Source organism: Lutra lutra, chromosome 13 (assembly GCF_902655055.1).
Source record: "Lutra lutra chromosome 13, mLutLut1.2, whole genome shotgun sequence".
NCBI classification, from domain to species: Eukaryota; Metazoa; Chordata; class Mammalia; order Carnivora; family Mustelidae; genus Lutra; species Lutra lutra.
In genome coordinates, this window is record NC_062290.1 from 13,476,585 (window position 1) to 13,499,344 (window position 22,760).

The 22,760-nt window shown below is 43.9% G+C and overlaps 1 protein-coding gene across 1 annotated transcript in view; it reads right to left on the bottom strand.

Moving 5' to 3' along the window:
- Window positions 1-22,760, bottom strand: part of CEMIP2 (cell migration inducing hyaluronidase 2) — an 84,997-nt gene that overhangs the window by 51,776 nt on the left and 10,461 nt on the right. Inside the window, 5 exon segments of the mRNA XM_047699331.1 lie at window positions 551-720; window positions 6,160-6,721; window positions 7,317-7,457; window positions 12,036-12,215; window positions 12,218-12,377. Of these exon segments, the coding sequence (XP_047555287.1) occupies window positions 551-720; window positions 6,160-6,721; window positions 7,317-7,457; window positions 12,036-12,215; window positions 12,218-12,365 (1,201 nt within the window). The 5' untranslated portion in view covers window positions 12,366-12,377.

The window sequence follows — 22,760 nt, forward strand, 5'->3', positions numbered from 1 at the left end:
TTAGAACTTAATTTTTATTTTGTATGTTCCTGTGTCTTCCAACTCGTTTAGAAGACAATTGCATTAGCTGGACCAAGGAAAAGTTGCTAAGAAAATGAGGGTTGTTTATATAGCATGTGTGCAAAGGTACTATTTGCTACATGTCTGCATAAAGAAAAGATTCAAAGTACAAAAACATATTCACCGTCTCAGGTTAACCAAAGGCAGCTCACCCTGTCACATTTAGACTGGTTCCAGTGGTATCAAATCCAGGAAACAAATCCATCTCTAATAGTTAACCACACTTTATGGTTAGGTCATGATGACTTTATGACTCGAGAATCAAGAACAAAGGCCAGCTGGGAGGGACCAGGCTTCAACAGAGCATTCTCCAACCCAGCAAGAACTCTTTGAGTCAAAAGGATGGACTACAGTGGGAAATGATAGGTTTCATCTTCAACCAGTTGAGAAACCTAATTAGACTGTCCCTTGGATACAATTCCACCTAACGAAACCAGTCTTTCACAATACTTACCAATGTCTTAGAAGAGTCTAAACCATTCTTGCTTACCTTCAATCCACTCACTGTAAGCTGTCACGGCAAACTTCTGACCATCCACAGTATAAAATTCTCTTTGGGCAAGAGCCTTGCCTCCACTACTATGGTTTTCATAGTTTCTCACGGACTCGTTGCAAGAAGTACTTCCTCCATCGATGACCCCAACCAAAGCCCACGCTTGCCTGGAGGGGAAAAGAGCATGTGCCTTATTTGTCATGGTCCCAACCCAGATCCTTGACACAGATGTTACATCAGATGCTGTGAAGCGCTTGAATTTCATTTTTATCAAACCCTCTATCTCTTTTTCCATGTGGCTGCAAGTCCAAACCTTGACTGAAGTAACAGACATCACAGAAGGAAATGCATCTAGATTTTTTAAAATCCTTGTTTGTCTGGCCTTGTAACAGGTGGAACACCGAAGGCTGGGACTAAAATGAATCACTATCTTGATGAATCACTTCCCCAATACACACCCCTATTATTCACCTATCATTCTGGCCACAAACCCATTTATTTCCCTTCTTTTAAAATGAGTACGGCACACACCCTGATATTTATAGCAGCATTATCTACAATAGCCAAAATATGGAAAGAGCCCAGAATCCATTGACTGATGAATGGATAAAGAAGAGGTGATGTGTATACACAGACACACAGACAGACAGACACACACAGGTATATTACTCAGTCATTAAAAAAAAAGAATGGAATCTTGCCATTGGCGAAGACATGGATGGAGCTAGAGTTCCTTATGCTAAGTGAAATAAGTCAGTCAGGGAAAGACAAATACCATATGATTTCACTCATATGTGGAATTTAGGAAACAAAACAGATGAACATAGGGGCAGCGGGGTTAAAAAAGAGAGAGGGGGGGAAGCAAAGCAGAAGAGACTCTTAACTACAGTGAACAATAGAGACTCTTAACTACCAGAGGGGAGGTGGGCTTGTGGGGGGCAGCGAGGGGAATGGATGAAACATGTGATAGGGATTAAGGAATGCACCTATCGTGATGAGCACTGGGTACTGTATGCAAGCGTTCAATCTCTATATTGTACACCTGAAACTAATATTATTATACTGTATATTAACCAACTGGAAATCTAAACAAAAACTTTAAAGAGAAAAGAGGGCGCCTGGGTGGCTCAGTGGATTAAAGCCTCTGCCTTCGGCTCAGGTCATGGTCCCGGGGTCCCGGGATCGAGCCCTGCATCGGGCTCTCTGCTCTGCAGGGAGCCTGCTTCCTCCTCTCTCTCCCTCTGCCTGCCTCTCTGCCTACTTGTAATCTCTGTCAAATAATCTCTGTCTGTCAAATAAAATCTTTTAAAAAATTAAAAAATAACAATAAAGAGAAAAGAAAAATAAATAAAAATAAAGTGAGTACTGCCCACTCTATTTTGAACTCTCAGCAATGTTCTCAATCCGGCTGCGTGATAGAATGACATAACAGAACGAGCTTGAGGAAGCCACCCACACTCAGACCCAGCCCGGACTGATGCCATCATCATCTCTGCAGGTGGGGCATAGCATTGGCAGGTTTTCAAAGTTCCCCAGACGATGTGAATGTGCAGCCACACTTGAGAACCACTGAGTCAGAGAGTGGTTCTCACACCTGAGTGTGCATCAGAACACCTGGAGGGCTTGTCAGATCAGACTTCCAGGCCCCACCCGCTGACTGCCTGAGGTGGGGACAGAGCAGGCACATTGCTAACAAGCCCCTCCCCCTGCCCCCCTGTGAGGCTGATGCTACTGGTCTCCGGACCACACTGAGAACCCCTGAGTTACAGGTCAGAGGTTAGAGCAGTAGTGATGAGACCCGATTGCGCATCGAACACCTGGGGGTCCTACTCATCAGAGATTCTTCTGTAAAAATCTCTAGGGGGGCCTTGGGCATGTGATTTTTAAAAAATCATTTTAAAAAGATTTTAAAAAATCAGGAGTGCATAGCTGAAAACCACTGGGTTACTGGTTTCTTAATAATCTTTTTTTTTTTTAAGATTTTATTTATTTATTTGACAGAGATCACAAGTAAGCAGAGAGGCAGGCAGAGAGAGAGAGAGGAGGAAGCAGGCTCCCTGCAGAGCAGAGAGCCCGATGCGGGGCTCGATCCCAGGACCCCGGAGACCATGACCTGAGCCGAAGGCAGAGGCTTTAACCCACTGAGCCACCCAGGCACCCCAGGTTTCTTAATAATCTTAAATAAAAATCTTGTAATCACTATCCGAGAGATTTAAAATTTTACATGCCATATATCTATTCGTTGACAGCAACTATGTTTGAAAATGCCCTTTAATTTCATTTCATTTTTGTAATAAACATCCCAGGGACTGGCTCAAACTTGTGGCCAAAATAAAAAAAGAACAAAGACAAAAAGCCAAAAAAAATCTGCCTTAAGATTTCTGGTTTAAAACCCGGAAGGAAAAATGTCAATTTCCTACTCTAGAGGGATGGGGTGTGGAGGAGGGGGACGCTGTGTGTGTGTGTGTGTGTGTCTGCCTTAAGATTCCTGGTTTAAAACCTGGAAAGAAGGGGCGCCTGGGTGGCTCAGGGGGTTGAGCCGCTGCCTTCGGCTCGGGTCATGATCTCAGGGTCCTGGGATCGAGCCCCGCATCGGGCTCTCTGCTCAGTGGGGAGCCTGCTTCTTCCTCTCTCTCTGCCTGCCTCTCTGCCTACTTGTGATCTCTCTCTGTCAAATGAATAAATAAAATCTTTAAAAAAAAAAAAAAAACCCGGAAAGAAAAATGTCAATTTCCTACTCTAGAGGGATGGGGTGCATGCGTGTGTGTGTGTGTGTGTGTGTGTGTGTGTGTGTGTGTGTGTGTGTGTGTGTGTGATATCTATGCCAGACAGATGGCTGGAAAGTCACAGATAAAAGTTAACCAAAGCATGCCCGTATTCTTATAAATTCCACACCTGCCCCTGCGTGGATTAGCTACTCTCAGCTGACCATGCTTTACAGCTCTATTTATATTCCTTGGTACAGTACAAAGAATCAAATGCCAAATGTTTCAATTTATTATCTCCTATGTGAGAAGAAAGGAGAAGAAATATCAGAGGCTTCCTTTATTTACCAAAGCTGCCTCAGCAACTCTAAAACAATGTTCTATTCTCCTGACATTATCTCCAAAACACTCCTACTTCCCTCCTCCACTTGAGGAAAATTTCGTGGCACCAGAACAGTATCTTCAAAGGCGTGTGTTTGTGTACATTGGAGATAATGTCAAAGCAATGGAACACTGGCACACTAGCAAAGGATCACAACTCAAATTCCTCTGTCAAATCAGCAGCACTATTTGAAAGGGAATTCAGAAACCAGGAGGAAAGAAACCCAAAAATGTCAAACAACATATTCACAGCTAATGATCACACAAATCCAGAAGAATAACGGAGTAAAGAGACAAAAGCTTTCATCCTGGCATTACTGGATAATGAAACAAAGTAGGTATCTAACTTTGAAAAGATCGTGTTTCCACTCCTAGGTCTATAAATTACAGAAGTATGGATACACGGGTTTTAGAAGATGGATAAAAGAACATTTGGAGAAGCCTTTTTTATTTACTTTTTTAGGATTTTTTATTTATTTATCTGACAGAGAGAAGAGACAGGGGGAGACAGAACAAACAAGTGGAGGGGGAGGGAGGTGGCGGAGAGGAGTGAGAAGGTGGCTTCCTGCTGAGCAGGGAGCCTGATGTGGGGCTCCATCCCAGGACCCTGGGATTATGACCTGAGCCGAAGGCAGACGCTTAATGACTGAGCCACCCAGGTGCCCCAAGGAGAAGCCCTTTTTACAACAGAGGTCTGAACTGTTAGAAATGCCTAGCAGTGAATACACAGGGGGTAGACTCCTACAACAGAAAATGAACAGCAATGAAAACAAACCAGCACCACATGCACCAAAATACGTAACCCTCAGTTAACAGAGTTGAACAAAGAAGCCAGATACAAAATGGGGTATATTATCTGCTCACATTTATATGAAGTCCAGAAATAGGCAAACCTAAACTTTCATGTTCTCCACAAATTCCAGTGAGTGGTTATCTTTGGTGAGCCGAGGGAGTGATCAGTGAAACAGAGGGGACAGCCAGGGGGACTCCGGGCCATGGGCAATGATCTATGCTTTGACCTGCATGGTGGCTATCCAGGAGTCATGATGTGATAAGTCATTAAACTCTGCATTCTTGGGGCACCTGGGTGGCTCAGTGGGTTAAAGCCTCTGCTTTCAACTCAGGCCATGATCCCAGGGTTCTGGGATCAAGCCCTAAGAGCCTGCTTCCTTCTCTATCTCTCCGCCTGCCTCTCTGTCTACTTGTGATCTCTATCTGTCAAATAAATAAATAAAATCTTAAAAAAAAAAAGTGCATTCTTGTTTTTAGCAGTTTTCTGTGTGTGTCTTACATTTAATCCTAATTTTTTAAGAACCCACCTCCAAGGTTTGGCACCTGCTACTCCCTGTCTAGAAAGATCTCCATCTCCAACTGCCCACAGAGCATGCTTCTAGACTCCCCCCAGGTTTCTCACCTTTGGGAAGCCTCCACAAGTTCCCCAGGTCGATTTGATGGCTCCCACTATTTGCACTCCCATTATAGCCTAGAAGCGAGGGTCTCACTGCACACTCCTGTCTACCGAGGTGTGTTTATCCACTGGATTAAACAAGGGCTCTTTCATCTCAGCACCCAGGGGTACCAGCACTCAGCACCTCCTCAAAATCCCACCGTGAAGAAAAGGCATTTTACGAACCATTACAGACCCTTTTCTTCATTAATTTTGTCTGCTTCACCTTCTCTAGAATTTCCGCAGCTACGGCTCCATTCCAACAACCAATAGAAGGAAACTAACAACTAGATCCACCAACCATCCAAGGAAAAAATAACTAGAGCCTTTCCCTATGTGAGTTTTCAAGTCCTCTTCCTTGTCACAGCAGACTCACTCCCCGGCTTTACGAAGAAGAAGAGTAAGCAGATTTAAAACTTCTCTTTTCTGAATTACATGTTGAGCCAGCGACTTCCCCAGCCTCAGGGCTAGATTGGGAAATCCTGGTGCGCTAGAGGCGGAGCGCCCAGAAGTCCTGCAAGCCCACAATGACTCCTACTGTGTGCGGGAAGGTCCCAGCCCTCCAGTCCCTGCCTTCCTCGCCTGGGCGGAGGGTCCAGAGACCTGCACCAATCCAACAGGCATTGGGCTCAACAGCAGGCGAGGGCTCCACAGAAGGCAAAGAGTGCCCCGCTCCCAGGCTTTGGGGGGGGGATTTCTACACCTTCTTGCAGAATCAAGTAACCTGAGTTTCAGACGGTTTGCCCAAGGTGGTTTGCCCACGGTCGAAAGAGGGAAGTAAACTGCCCGGGGGCTGCCTGGCTGTTTCTCAGCAGCCCACGGCTGTCCTTCACTTTCCAAAACCTGCCGTTCTGGTTCCCAAAGTGCTTGGCCTACCGATGCCAAGAGAAGAGCGTCTTGCAACCAGCACCCTCTGCCCCCGGGCCAGCACCCAGGCCCGTGTTTCAAAGTGAGAGTGGCCATTCTGCCACCCGAAGCCAGGCTATGGTGTGTTCTGTCCCTTTCTGCAGCCTCCGACACACAGACACAGGCTCTAACATGGCTCTGGGGAGGAAGGTTAAAGGTCTGCCCACCTGTAGCCCAGTCCTTGGATCAGCTTACTGCCCAGCCGGTCCTGGATCATTTGTATGGTTCCTTGTAAGAGGCTCTTGGCAGCGGAATCCCCCACGGCGATGGCGACGATCCGGCCTGGATCCTGTACTCTCAGAAACTCCTGCAGCCGTCTACTCTCATTGTGGTATTCGTGGGTATCAAACCTGGCACTTTCCAAAATTTTGGCCGTGTCCTGGTCAATGATCCTCACGTTGAGGCCCCTAGAAAAGTCCTTTTCAAAGGCGTGGGACCCAAAGGTCAAGCCTGAGGAAGGCAGAGTTCTCGCCAACAACGTCCACGAGACCTTCTGGGCCCCATGTATCTCCAGTGTCCCACCAGCTTCCACACCAATAAATTTTTTGCCAAATATTGGCATACTTTCACCTTCATCTGACTTGCCATACAAGGCAATGGTCGCTTTGGACTTATAGCGGCATTTTTCTGCTCCAATATGAAGCGCCCCACCATCCTTGATCAGGATGTAACGAGTCCTCAAAGTAATATTTCTGGATCCATCCTTATCATCCCCAAATACAAGCAATCCTGCAAGGAACAAACAAGTATCAGCCCACTCCTCAATCACCTCTCGGGGATACAGAGAAAGAGAGTTTACCTTGAATGGGGGTGGGGAAGAAAAGACTCTCCTGCAATTAAGTTGGGGAAAAAATTGTTAAGAGGTTGCTTAGGAAATTAAGCCTGTTTTCAAAATAGTAAAGGTAGAAATGGAGAGTTCATGTCTCAACATGCCAGAAATGCCAAGGGGCATGAATTTCAATCCATTCACTTTAAGAATAAATGTTTTTTAGAAAAATATCTAGGAGCCTACAAATTATTGTTACGTATGTTAACCCATGTCAATTCCCTCATCACTCTCCATAGCTGTAAGAAAGATCGAGCTATGAGAGAGCACCTTCTGAAACTGTTTCCTTCCCTATCAATCAGAGGTCTTGACTTGAATGATTTAAGGGAATTTTAGCTCTTGAATTCTACAGTGCTACCTAAGGAACTTCTCATGCCCCATGGATAGACCATCACCACATTCTAAAGGCTAAGAATAGCTTTCTACATACAGAATATCAAATCCCCCCCACAGGAACGAGCAACCTTGCCACCCCCATAGGCAGTGACCATTCCTCACCTCCATCCTGAATGACTACAGAATTCACGGTGGCATCCGAGGTCAAACGGAACATATCCCCCTCCTTGATAACAACTTGCTCTGCAGAATCTTGTCCTGGATCCCAGTTCCTGAGACGTGGGTTTTGATCTGGGCAATTCTCTATTTAAAAAAATGCAACACCAGCATCCCATCAATGCAACAAAATTCAAGAATTTCTTTAGCCACATCCAAGTGCTACCATCACTGATTGCAATCTGCAGGTGACAGACTCATTGTAAGTTCCTGCCATCAGGATGGAAATCCCATCCCATTCCACCCAGCAGATATATCCAGTCCTTTACTTCAACACATAAAAAAGGTTGCTCTACAAAACGAAGTTGCCACCATCTAGTCCGGGTCAGACTCCATAAGGTAAACACGGAGTTCCCCTGAATCGTCTACTCTGGAAATAAATTGACAGCAAGAGGCAAGACTGTGAATTATCTCTGGACCCACACTAGGAAGCGGTTTTAGAAAACAAAATTTATGGGGTGCCTGGGCGGCTCAATGGGTTAAAGACCCTGCCTTTGGCTCAGGTCATGATCCCAGGGTCCTGGGATCGAGCCCCACATCGGGCTCTCTGCTCAGCGGGGAGCCTGCTTCCCCCCCACCCGTTGCCTGCCTATCTGCCTACTTATGATCTCTGTCTATCAAATAAATAAATAAATCTTTAAAATTAAAAAAAAAAAAGCGAACTACTAAGTAATAGGTATGTCAGGTCTTCCCAGGTTCCTTCCTGTGCACAGTGAATCATAAAGTAGGCGACAGGAGCCCCCGTCTTGTTCCACAGACTGCAGCTGATAAATACCAGCTATCTGCAGACGTGCACGCTTTCCCCGTGAAATTGTAAGAAGCAAACGGCCAAAGGCATGACTCTTCTCATTTTCAGACATGAGGAAACTACAGATCAGAGAAGCCAAATCCAAGATTACTCAGCAAGTTAGTGATACTCAAGTTCCCCCTTAAGAAATGAAGTTTGCTGGACGTGTTGTGTCCTTTACTAGAATTAGAACGTGCCCCTTGAACAGATGATGGTGGCAACATGAAAGTATTCTGCATTGCAACAGCTGTTTAATGCATGAGACCTTTAGTTGCTGCTATACACGGGGGTGCAGGGGAGGGGGGGCAGGAATCACACTGGTTTTGATCAATTCATGACCCAAGTATTTACGGAGGATCCATTTGCTCACTTTGTACTAGATACTGTAGAATTTATAAAGCATAGAAGGAACTCACAGCCTGCAGAGCTTATACTCTAGCTTCGGAGAAAAGCCAGCAGATAGGAAATAATTAAAATGTGGTAGTTGGGTGATGCGCAAATGAGCTCAGAGAAAGGAGGGGTGGGCGGGAGCACCTGAGGCAGGTTTACCAGGACACTAGACCTAGACCCTCAAAGGATGCACAGTCCTTAAATAAGAGGAGCATGGGGTGCCTGCGTAGCTCAGCAAGTTAAACATCTGACTCTTGATTTAGGCTCAGGTCATAATCTCAGGGCCCTGAGATCGAGCCCTGTGCAAGTTCCATGGCTTAAGATTCTCTCTCTCTTACTCTCTCCCTCTCCCTCTGCCCCTTCCCCAGCTCCCTCTTCAAAAAAAAAAAAAAAAAAAGAAGAAGGGGAGCATGAAGGTGAGAGATGCAAGTGCCCCTCGCTACCCAAGTTCATTGGTTGCTCAGTCAGAAGGGCAAGGTGGGTGCGGCCCATATTTAAACTCAGCTGAGGTAGGGACAGGCAGGGTGTGCTTGGGAATCATATGAAGGTGGAAGGTACATGTTGGGAAATCAGAGGAGGAAAAGTGGAGAGGCTGAGTGCAACACAAAAATATTAATTTTTATATAAAGGAAATTCTGGCTTCTCATTTTGAATTACGTAACCATTAATGCAAACATCTCATTTCTAAGCACTCCTGTTGCCCTAGGCTCGTGCTTTCTCTGAGGGGACGGTAACCTCTGCAGTTAAAATCAGCCTCACTGGTGAAGTCCTTGGCAATTATCTCATGGAATTTTTCCCAAAGCAGTTTCATAATCACCGATATTTAATTCAGGTAAGTCAATGATCATCACTATTAGACTAGAAATAATCCTTAAATGTTTCTTTCCACCAAAGAAACAAGAAATCTCTTGAATGTGTTCTGACTTAACACTACGGATTACTTACACTTCTCTTCAACCTCCCTCCCTTCCCATAAAACACGGAGCTGGAACTCTCCGTGATGTTACATCACAAGCAAATGCAGGCCCCATGTAACAAGCACTCTATACCCAGCTACTGAGAAGGAAATCCAGTCTTCTGACATGTAGAGCCTACCAAATGGTTATATAATTTGTCTTGATTTTTGTTTTATTGTTGTTGTTTTGGGGGTTTTTTGTTGTTTTTTTATTTTTTTTTAAAGATTTTATTCATTTATTTGACAGACAGAGATCACAAGTAGGCAGAGAGGCAGGCAGAGGGAGAGGGGGAAGCAGGCTCCCCGCGGAGCAGAGAACCCAATGCAGGGCGCGATCCCAGGGCCCTGGGATCATGACCTGAGCAGAAGGCAGAGGCTTAACCCACTGAGCCACCCAGGCGACCCTTTGTTGTTTTTTTAAAGAGGAAGAGAGACAATCTTAAGCAAGCTCCATGTCCCAGTACAGAGCCCCACACAGGGCTCGATCTCACAACCCTGAGATCATGACCTGAGCGGAAATCGAGTCAGACGCGTAATTGACTGAACTGCCTGGGTGTTTTTAATTCTTTCCCAGGAGAGCGTGCTTCCTTAGTAAACATCACCAAAAACTCTAGTCTATTGCCTTCCAGTAAAATACACTTAATGAGAAAATACACGGTCTGCAGAGAGCACCATCAAATAGCTCCAGAGCCCCCGCCTTCCCGGCTGCCCACTGTTGAGCTGCGGGTTCATTATCAAGATTATATAACAGCTATAACTACAGCGAGCCTGACCCTCAATGATGTCAGCACACCACATATTTCCACTGAAGTTCTACATGTATACAGCCAAAATGTGAAACTAAAGAATGTTAAGTCAAAGGAACCACATCAGTGAATCACTGTCTTAGATGGGAAAATGAAAACATCAATTAAAGGCACAGATTTCAGCTCTGATCTTCCCCCCAGATCTGAAATCTCTTTACTGCAGATGACTTGGGAAGAATGAATCAACAGCAGTGAACTTGGTTATTTTGCTGGAGAAAAGGGAAGAGAAAAATCAATGCCAGGAGCCAATAGAAAGCAATGGGACAAATTCATCCTGTGGTCTACTGGCCTGGTCAACAAAGACGTTGATACGAACATCTCTCTCTCTTCAGGTCTATTCCCTTAGAAGCATGGACACAACTTCTAGAAGCATGGACACGAGTCTCTTTATAGACTTTAAAGTCTATAAAACCCCAAAAGCACCCATGGAAACTAAATAAAATAGTATTTGTAAGTCTTACAAATGATAACATGCTTCTCAGATGTTTATATCCATTTAAGGAGGCATCTGATTTGACAAAAATCTTTGTACAGAGTAAAGAAAAAAAAATGCAGACAAAAATGATGCCCAGTCCAGGGTGTTATGGTCTGCCTCTCCTTCGACAGCCCTGAGCCCTCTGATTTTCAGACCGGTGGATGGGACTCTATCCTGATACCCTAGCCATGATACCATATTGAGGCTGACTGACAATGAATTTCTTCAAAACCTTTCGAACTATTGCTATATTACCAACTTGCAAAGCAAAGGCCATTTAAGAAATAAAAACCTGCCTACATGATATTTAACTATGAAGTAATAAGTGACTTTTAGATAAACGTATCAGATCATCCTACTGGATGGTTTCCTTCGAAGATAAAAATTGTTTCCTCAAAATACTTGAAGCTTCTCTTTTAGAACTGTTCCCCAGCTGATTTCAAGCCACCGAACAGATATCTTAGCACTTTCCCTCATTTAAAAAAAAAAAAAAAAAAAATCGGGTGCCTGGGTGGCTCAGTCAGTTAAGAGTCTGCCTTCTGCTGAGGTCATGACTCCAGATCCGGGAATCCAGTCCTGCATCGGGCTCCCCACTTAGTGGAGAGTCTGCTTCTCCCTCTCCCTCTGCCCTTTTCTCCTACTCATACTCGTGTTCTTTCCCTCTCAAATAATCTATAAAAATAAATAAATAAAAATTTTAAAAAATCAATGTAGCTTTGTCACTACATTTAGTAATTTTTTTACTGTATTTTTAAAAACTTTATTCTAAGTAGCTCCACACCCAACATGGGGCTCGAACTCACAACCAGGACATAAGAGTCACACACACACTATGGACTGAGCCAGGTGCCCCTATATTCAGTCATTTTTATCACTAAAATTCCCAGCAGTCAGAAAATCATACCTACCACAAAGGATGAAATTGCGCTCCTACAAGAATTCACTAAGACTCTTAAAATGAACATTTTAACCAAAAAAATGCTCCAAGAACGTCTTGAGCACTGGGACAAAGCAGCAAAATGGAAAGGAAGAGCAATCCTTCAAACTGTTTATCATTTCCAATGGATTCCTTTAACAATTGCTTTAATAAGTTATGTCTCCATTTCTCTGTATATGAGTTAGCTAGAGCCAAGTCAAGATAACGTGAGTTTTTCTTTTTAATTTTATCCTCCCATTTCCTTCCCTCGTTCTTCTCCTAGAACACATGCTCTGTACACGTGCATGCCCACGATGTGCAAACTTGCACACTTACCATCTGGAGCGTATTTCGAGGAGATCCCTAGAATGACCGCAAGTGCAATAAAAAATGAGAAACTAGTGATAGCAAAGCAAATGAAGTATTTTTGTGCCTCTTCTGCTTTCGGCTTTCCTCTCTGGGCTTGCTGCTCTTCGGTGGAGAAAGCAAAGGTGGCCCGGGCTTCCTGTCTGATAGGGTCAGTTTGGCTGAGGGTTGGTTCTTTGGAGGAGGAGGGGGCCGCAGGGGCACAACCTTCCCTGGAACGTAGCCAGACGAGCGATGGCTGCTTCCATTCTGAGGTTGCAGGAAAGCAGGGGAGTGTCCCCTGGAATCAGTGGCATGCATGATACACTGTCGCTGCGAAAAGAAAAAAAAAAATTAAGGTCCAGACATGTGAGAGTTGTAATGGCTTTTTTTTTTTTTTTTTTTAAGATTTATTTATTTGAGGGGTGCCTGGGTGGCTCAGTGGGTTAAGCCTCTGCCCTCTGCTCATAATCCCAGTGTCCTGGGATTGAGCCCTGCCTCTGGCTCTCTGCTCAGTAGGGAGCCTGCTCCCCGCCCCCGCCACCCGCCTCTCTGCCTACTTGTGATCTCTGTCAAATAAATAAATAAAATCTTAAAAAAAAAAAAAGATGTATTTATTTGAGAGAGTGTGTGCAATCGAGCCGGGGAGGGAGAGGGAGAGACTCCTCAAGCAGAGCCTGCTGAGTGCAGAGCCTGAAGGGGGTCTCGATCCCAGGACTCTGAGATCATGACCTGAGCCAAGACCAAGAGTTGGCAGCTCAATGGACCAACACTCCACCAGACACCCCAGTAATGGCTTATTAAGTGTTTTTTATGATGATCAAATCACATCACATAAAACTCATCTCTTCAACCATTGTAAAGTCTACAGTCTAGTGGCCTTTAGTTCCTTCACAGTTTTGCACAACCATCCCTACCAACCATCTCCAGGACATTTCCACCATCCCCAACAGAACTCGGTAGCCATGATGCAAGAATTCCCCTCTCCTCCCTTCCCCCACAGTGCCTAGTAACCACTTCAACGACTCTTGGAAAATACCAGGTCAGCTCACATGCCTGATAGAACCACTAACTGTCCTCTAATGTATGTCACTGCTTCTTGGCCCTGACTGCACATCGGAGTCACCCACTAACATCACCGCCCCGTGCCGTACCCCGAACAACAAAGTAAGGACCCAAGCACCCCCATCCTTTTCATGCCCCCAAAGGGATCTGAATGAGCGCCTTGGTTGACAGCCGCTCTCCTAAGGTGACCGCTCTCAGTGCTCATCGTGCCTGCGAGTCCCCAGCGCTATTTGATAAAAATGTCGATTCCTGGGCTCTCCACCCCAGGAACTGCGGCTCAGCTGGTACCAGGAGGGCCGTGGATTTTATTTCTTAAACACAAACCTGGTGAGACATGGAAGCAAGAGGTCAAACTTCTTGAGTCCAGGACTCTAAGCTCTTCACACTGAAGTTAAAGTCCACGCATGCTAGGAAGACCACACGTTGGCCCCAACAGGTTCCCACAGACAAGCCTTCCCGTTTGGGTGTTCAATGTCCCCACTAGGTTTATCTTTCAGTGAAGCAAGTTAAGCAATTCTACCTGCATTATCCCTTAGCCACAGACTAGGAATTCATTTAGTCAGGACACCTAAAGTCTGCATTCTCTGGTTAAAAAAAGAGGTAACAGGACCAAAATGTGCTAAGGCCACATCACCAAACCAAGACTTGACACCTAACCTAACGGCGGTTTCAGGCTCTCTCAGGAATGTAACCTTCGACCAGTCTGGAATTACCTGGTCGGCCCTAGTAAGATCATCAGCTGACAGACCCTGCCTTTCCCCAAAGGAAGGTGACTATGCCTGAAACAACCCACTCTTTGCTAGAAACTTCTTTTTCTGCCCCCTCTGCCTTCCATTGTTGACAGCTCTTCGGAGCCCCTTTCTATCTGCTAACACGAGATGCTGCTTGATTCCCGAATCATTAAGTAAAGCCAATTAGGTCTTCCAGCTCAGGCAACTGAATACTGTTTTTAACAATTTCTTTGAATCCTCACATTTTGTTTAAAAAAAACAGGCATTCAGGGGCCCCTGGGAGGCTCAGTCGGTTAGGTCATCTGCCTTCGGCTTGGGTCATGGTCTCGGGGCCCTAGGATCGAGTCCCACATTGGGCTCCCTGCTCTGCAGGAACCTGCTTCTCTCTCTCCTTCTGCCTGGTGCTCCCCCTGCTTGTGCTCTCCTGCTCTCTGTCAAATGAATAAAATTCTTAAATATATATATAAAATAGGCTTTCAAATATTATGGTTCGAATAATTTTTTTTTTTAAATCGAACTCACAGTCCTTACTGCCAGGCACTGTTCTAAACCTCTCACATATATTACTCATCTAACACCTTTAACACGACAAATCTCAGTAGCTCCCATGGTCCCCATCATACACATGAGAAAAGCGGAGGTCTAGAATTGGTCATTAGCTGGTATAGGAGAAAGCCAGGACTCAAACCCAGGGTGCTAGACTTCAGGCTCTTAACCTTATACTAATGTGTCTTTCAAAACAACCGAGAGGCAATAATGTCAAAGAAATCAGTTTTCTGATTTGCAAGGGTGTAGCTAGAATGAGCTGAGTCTGAAAGAGCATATTAATATTTTCAAGAATTCTTCATGCAGGTGGCTCAGTGGGTTAAAGCTTCTGCCTTCGGCTCAGGTCATGATCCCAGGGTCCTGGGATCGAGCCCCGCATCGGGCTCTCTGCTCAGTGGGGAGCCTGCTTCCCTTCCTCTCTCTGCCTGCCTCTCTGCCTACTTGCAGTCTCTGTCTGTCAAAAAAAAATAAATAAAATCTTTTTTAAAAAAAACAGTATAAAAAAAAAAGAATTCTTCATGCAGAAGTTCACTACCAATGAGTCTAAGAGAAGCTGACACACACATAAAACAAGGTCAGTCCTTTTTATTCTTTAGGGTAAGCACTTGGAAGTTTCTGAATGAAAGAGTAAGTTTTGAATGCAACGCTATTCTGTTACTTTGCAAAGTCAAAGAAAGAAATGCAAGGAAGCAAGAAATGCTACACTTCTATCATGTCGTTCTTTGGAAGGACCGTGGATAAACGTGTTCCGTGCTTTGGAAACACGATGTTCATCTATTCCATTACTTCCCTTCGTTCATAACTAGAGCATCTCAGAGTCACCTGATTTCATTCAGTACCTTGTAATTAATCCCCTCATCTTCTGCCAAAACAATGAATAAGATCCCAGTCACAAGGGTACCCCCAAATTGCTCTAAACTACAGCAATCCATGAAACACAAAATGTGGTCATTAGAAAGCCATCAATAAGCCTTCCCAGGACCCAAACGACCTGGAAATTAATGGGGACAGAAAGGGAATCTAATCAGGAATTGATGTCGATTTTACACGGGGCAAAGAACATTCTCAGAGTCAGTGTGTCTGTCAAAACACTTGGTGAGTGGAGTTTGATTTCTGAACAGAAGTAATTATTTAGATGAAGCTTAAGCTTCGTGACAAAGGAAAGAGAACACAACTCAAGGTGCCATTGAAGAAACTGCCGCATGTGCCAAACAGCAGAATGAAATCATGGAGACATCCTCCCGGAACAAATGAGAGAGTATAACAAAGACCCCTTTATGATCCCCTATTAACAAAGAAAGGACTAAACTAGATACTCTTGAGTGCCAGGCTCACCAGGGTGGGAGGCGAATCATGACGATAATCTGCTCTGAAAGGGAGTGGGAAGCTTTTGTTCAAGGCTGCAATCATCTGATACTTCATTGTTTCGGGGTGAGAAAGGTTGTTATTACTTACCAGGCTGGAGGGCCCTTTTGTGGGAGATGATGTGTCTCCAGATGTACCCACAATATAATCACAGGCAGTAAGAGGCTAAATGAAGCCACCAACCCACTGGGAGTAATTTGTGTCTTCGCATTCACAAAACGATATCCTAACATGGAAAACTCAAGACGGTGTTGGCCATAAATTAAATTGATCAATAAATGAAAAATACTTGTGGCTGTGTTCTTCCCATAACTCTTTTGTAAACCTCAGTATATATATATTTTTAAAATTTTTATCATTTTTTAAGTAAACTCTGCACCCAACATGGGGCTTGAATTCCTGACACCCCCCCCTCCCCGAGATCAAGAGTTGCTAGCTCTACCAACTGAGCCAGCCAGGTGCCCCAAAACTAAATATATTTATGTTCATATATTTTGAGCCCATAAGCTTCACTCTACTGGAAAACATGTAAATGCATAAGCAACAAATACAATCATTCTTTTCCTAAGAAGTAAACACACTGTTGAGACCATCTTAAAATTACAACCAGGGACATCTGGTTGGCTCAGTCATTAGAACATGCAATGCCTGACCTCGGGGTCATGAGTTCAAGCCCCATGTTGGGGGTAGAGATTACGTAAATAAATAAATAAATAAGTAAACATTTAAAACATTACAACTAAAAAAATCACTTTATGCAAATTTCTCTTTCCATTTATCATGATTTTTAAAGATACAAGATACAGGGCGCCTGGGTGGCTCAGTTGGTTAAGCAACTGCCTTCGGCTCAGGTTATGGATCCTGGAGTCCTGGGATCAAGTCCCACATCAGACTCCCTGCTCAGCAGGGAGTCTGCTTCTCCCGCTGACCTCTCTCCTCTCATGCTCTCTCTCTCGCTCTCTCAAATAAATAAATTAAATCATTTAAAAAAAAAAAGATACAAGATACAAATACACTGCTTTAGAATTTCACTTGACATTTACGAGTTTACTTTAGAAGTAGTACTATGAATCAATTAGCTAAAAATATAATGATTGCTAGTTAAAGATTTAAGTTATTTGTGGGAAGAATTGACATTTAATCGCTCATTCAGTCAGCAACTGTGAGCTCTCGAGGTCACTAAAGAATTGTGGTAAGCACTATGGGGGATAGACAAAAGATGTGCAGCATCCCTAAAAAATACAATTCCTAGGTTCAATTCTTCTTTTCCTCAATTCAATTTTAATCACTTCCTTGAAGGCAGAGTGGCACTGACCAAGACAGTTGACCCTTGAACTGGGGAGCGGTTAGGGGCACTGATCCCCGCCTCCCCTCAACAAGCAATCATAAATCCATGTTAACTTTTGACTCTCCAAAAACTTAACTAATAACAGCTTATTGTTGGCCAGAAGCCTATGGAGGACATAAACGCTGATTACTGCACATTCTGTATGTCATATGTACCATATACTGTATTCTTACAATAAAGGAAGCTAGAGAACAGAAAATGCTATTTAAAAAAACCACAGGAAGAGAAAATTCATGTACAGCGCTGGATTAGTGTGAGTTTGGGGTTCCAAGAAATAAGAGGCACTTAACAGAAGAAGGCATGAAGAGTTCCCTCCAGCTTTGAAGACTTTGAGGGGAGTCTGAGCTGTCATTTTAAACTTTATGACAGGGGCACCTGGGTGGCTCAGTGGGTTAAGCCGCTGCCTTCGGCTCAGGTCATGATCTCAGGGTCCTGGGATCGAGTCCCGCATCGGGCTCTCTGCTCAGCAGGGAGCCTGCTTCCCTTCCCCTCTCTCTGCCTGCCTCTCTGTCTACTTGTGATCTCTCTCTCTGTCAAATAAATAAATAAAAATCTTTAAAAAAAAAAAACCCTTTTTATGACAGACCAGTGTTTTTACTCAATACACTAATAATTTGTTCATATTACATGTCATTTTTAAGAGGGCCATCTTCCTAGTGTAAAGAACACAGTACTCTACGGAAGGAACATGTTAGCATTTTATGATGTATTTGAAGAGCTAGTACAGACTGAGTTAAATCCCTAAACACAGACAGAGAATTCAAAATGGGGGGGTGGGATAGGGGCGCCTGGGTGGCTCAGTGGGTTAAGCCGCTGCCTTCGGCTCAGGTCATGATCTCAGGGTCCTGGGATCAAGTCCCGCATCGGGCTCTCTGCTCAGCAGGGAGCCTGCTTCCCTCTCTCTCTCTCTCTCTGCCTTCCTCTCCGTCTACTTGTGATCTCTCTCTGTCAAATAAATAAATAAAATCTTAAAAAAAAAAAAAAAATGGGGGGGTGGGGACAACTCATTCGCTTTGAGTTTGGAAATGTACTCCATGAAGATTTCAAAGCATAACTTCTGGCATTCCAAAGAATTACCTCATATTTCTTTATCGGATGGTAAAAAGTGGCAGCCCGAAAGGCTTAGTAATAATTAATTAACTAAAAAGTAAAATCATTAAGTAAATAAATAAATAAATATCACTTGTCATATTTCATGCTATCATATACATAAATAAATACCATGCCATTAAAGATCTTCACAGGGAATTTAGGCAAAGATTTAAAGGACGTAATACAGGAAACGACTAAGAATATGAAACCACATCAACTTGAAAGATATCAATGCAAATGCTGAAAAAGGGTAAACATTCAAAACCTACTACTTTTGTCAAAAAAAAAAAAAAAAAACCTCACAAAAGAATACTTTAAAACTTGCTATTATTTTAAATAAAATTCTTCTGTTGGATAAAAAAGAGCGTAGTGCCTCAAACAGCAACTCAAGGTGGGAGGGGTCTGTGCATGTGTGAAGAGCACTCAATTACAAGAAGTAATCACAGAAAATAATTTCTTTTCCTTAGGAATTTCAATAACGATAAAGGAGCTCAGGTTGGCAAGAGTTTCTTGGGCCTATAAAAAAGAGCACGATTTTAAGAAAACAGATATAGGGGCGCCTGGGTGGCTCAGTTAAAGCCTCTGCCTTCGGCTCAGGTCATGATCTCAGGGTCCTGGGATCGAGCCCCGCATCAGGAATCTCTGCTCAGCAGGGAGCCTGCTTCCTCCTCTCTCTGTGCCTGCCTCTCTGCCTACTTGTGATCTGTCAAATAAATAAATAAAATCTTTAAAGAAAGAGTGGAGAACAATTTAAAAAAGTAAAAAGAAAGAAAACAGATATATTCTCATTTAAAGTCATCAAACACCACGCTATGCTCTCCATGAGGCCCTGTCATCTCAGCATTCTACAGGTTCCCTGGCTGTTCTTCCCTGTACTCTGCCTAGAGCTCTTGTTGGGGGGCTCCTGTCCTGGCTGGCTCAGTTGGTAGAGCCTGTAACTCCTGACTTAAAGTTCAAGCCCCACGTTGAGTATAGAGATTACTAACAACAACAACAACAAATTTAAATAAAACTCCAGTTGATCATCTTGCTTTCTGCCTCATGTTTGTTAACCTGTGGACTTGTCTACCTGTCCCCTCTGGCTGACTTAAGTTTCTTGAGAACAGGCACTAGTCTCACTTATCTTAGTATTCGAACCTTCCACACAGTAGGTCCTCACCAGGTGCTTGCTGAACTTAGATCACACTCTACCTCTACAGTCCACACAAACACACACACACACGCACACACACACAGACACGAATGTCCCACTCAATCTTTCCTCAACATACTTGAGGTTCTGGGAAATTTTGTCTCATCGATCTGGATCTGTGGCCTTGATTTGGGAAAAACTGAGAACATCTACTACTTCAAGCAAGAAAGACAAAGCATTAATTTTTACAAAATGCAACCCTAGTGCGCAGTCTAGCTGGTGACTAAAGGTATTATTACCAACTGCAAATAGGAATTCTAAAGATAAAGAGCGGCAAACTAGACAAGCTCAGCCTTTCACAATATTTTGTAATCCTGGTAGCACAACAGTATATAAATGCAGCAGGCACATAGGAAAAAGGAAAGTGCTCCATTCCACTTTACACTGTTACGCTGAAAGCCAGAAAGTGCTGTGAGCTGGGTCCCGGGGCTGGCTCAGCCAGTAGAGCATTTGACTCTTGATCAGCAGGTTGTGAGTTCAAGCCCCACAGTGGGCACAGAGCTTACTTTGAAAACAGTCCTGTGATCAAAGGGAAAGTCTTCTCAATACAGACACAGCAATATTTCAAAGCCAGTAAGTGCTCTTTAAAAGGGCTGAGTTTTCGCATCTTTCTACTGCCACAAACCACCTACTATCCCCACTTATTTATTCACACCATGGTTGAGGACACTTGCCCTGGAAGCCATATATTCAGACCCCCAAAATCACTCAGCATCTCCAATGCAGTGCAGAGGGGATCTCATACGTCATGCGTATCAACCCCATCATATGAAACACCTAATGAAAACGCTCTACGTTTGACTCATTTAAGGTCTTTGAAATCCCACCTACACTTGTTATGAGAACTTAGTTTTGAATGGAAAATTCAGGCTGTAGTTAGAGGAGCAGTCAAGAAGCCGGTCTGATCTCAGGCTGACTCTTCTTTGATCAAGCACATAATTTTTGAAACGTCAGTTCTGCCAAGTTACAGTCGAGTTTGGGAACAAATGGCCACAATCTGGCTGAGGAATCATTAAGATCTTGATAGGTCATAAACATAGTGATCCGAAGGGGCACATGCACCCAAATATTTACAGCAGCAACGTCCACAGCAGCCAAACAATGGAAAGACCTAGACGTCCATCCACAGATGAATGGATAAAAAAGAGGTGGGATATATACACAATGGAATACTATGCAGCCATCAAAAGGAATCAAATCTTGCCATTTGCAGCAATGTGGATGGAACTAGAGGGTATTAAGCTGAGCGAAATAAGTCCATCAGTGAAAGACAATCATCATATGATCTTCCTGACATAAGGAAGTTGAGTGGCAACGTGGGGGGCTTGGGGGGGGTAGGAAAAGAATAAATGAAACAAGATGGGATCGGGAGGGAGACAAACCATGAGAGACTCAATCTCACAAAACAAACTGAGGGTTGCCAAGGAGAGCGGGGGAGGGAGAAGGTGGGGGGGTTATGGACATTGGGGAGGGTATGTGCTATGGTGAATGTTGTGAAGTGTGTAAGCCTGATGATTCACAGACCTATACCCCTGGAGCTAATAATACATTATATGTTATATGTTAATTTTTTTAAAAAAAGATTTGGTAGGTCTTTATCACACATGCATTGGTAGGTCTTTATCACACACGCACTGGTATGCTCTTGGTCACAACAAAAAGTTAACACATGCCAGGGGTGCCTGGGTGGCTCAGTGGGTTAAGCCTCTGTCTTCGGCTCAGGTCATGATCCCGGGGTCCTGGGATGGAGCCCTACCTCGGGCTCTCTGCTCAGCAGGGAGCCTGCTTCCTCTCCTCTCTCTGCCTGCCTCTCTGCCTACTTGTGATCTCTGTCTGTCAAGTAAATAAATAAAATCTTTAGGGACGCCTGGGTGGCTCAGTTGGTTAAGCAGCTGCCTTCGGCTCAGGTCATGATCCCAGCGTCCTGGGATCGAGTCCACATCGGGCTCCTTGCTTGGCGGGGAGCCTGCTTGTCCCTCTGCCTCTGCCTGCCACTCTGCCTGTGCTCGCTCTCGCTTCTCTCTCTATGACAAATAAATAAAATCTTTAAAAAAAAATAAATAAAATAAAATAAAATCTTTAAAAAAAAAAAAAAAAAAGTTAACACATGCCAGGACAAGAGGTGTTCATGAATTACCTTGAAAACAATGATAGATATTTATAATTATTAGTAATTATAACCTAATTAAAATTTTAACCAGCTCTTAATGTCCTTGAACCTACCAATTAATGTTTCCAACTTCCAATCTCCCATTTTTTAGGAGAAAGACAACCTCAAGGAATCAGGTTTAGGGTGTTGGGGGAGGTCAGTAGGTCATTTTGTTGTAGATTCAGACTCTGTCTATAATTGATAAACAGTGACCTCAACGCATTAATCATATAAAGCTGTTCTGTAAAAAATAAGCTTAGCAAAACTGACTTTTACGCCCTTTAGTTTCTCAAAATGTGAAATAAATACTTAAGTGTGAGCAATACTTTCATGAAAATTATATATTTAAATACATATTATAAAGATTTTTCAAAAACAATGGTTGAAAAGTTTCTGGGGGACATCCTTCTATAGAAAGCTTAGAGGAATATATTTGGATGCATATCCTATTCCCAGAGCATACAGGATAAATACATTTTTTTTTAAGATTTTATTTATTTATTTGACAGAGAGATAGATCACAAGTAGGCAGAGAGGCAGTCAGAGAGAGGAGGAAGCAGGCTCCCCGCTGAGCAGAGAGCCCGATGCGGGCCTCGATCCCAGGACTCTGGGACCATGACCTGAGCCGAAGGCAGAGGCTTTAACCCACTGAGCCACCCAGGCGCCCAATACATTTTTTTTTAAAGATTTTATTTATTTAACAGAGATCACAAGTAGTCCGAGAGACGGGGGGGCGGGGGGGGGGAGCGGGCTCCTTGCTGAGCAGAGAGCCCAACGCAGGGTTCGATCTCAGGGTCCTGAGCCAAAGGCAGAGGCTTTACCCACTGAGCCACCCAGGCGCCCCTAAAATACATTTCAACATAAATGCTAGGTCTGTACTTAGAGCTATTTGGGAGAAAACAGACAGATGGTGGAGGAAAGTTAAGTTCAGTTTCACTCAGAGATCAGCTTGGTTTGTGCCAGCATACACCCAAAAACTCCAACACCCTGAGTCCTCCAAACACAACAGCGCTCTCAGACAAGACATATTCTCCACCATTACCTTGCACAGTCAGGCCTCTGTCTTTTCTTTCAACTCTCCAAACCAAGATGAGTCACTCTCACCTGCAATTGCCTGTCATGTTCCCAAGAAATAAGACACTTGGCATGGTTAGTTTATGTACTTCACTCTGGTTTACTTTTACTAAGCTGATCATGCCCAGGGCAATATTCAGAGGCAGAGGGGAAA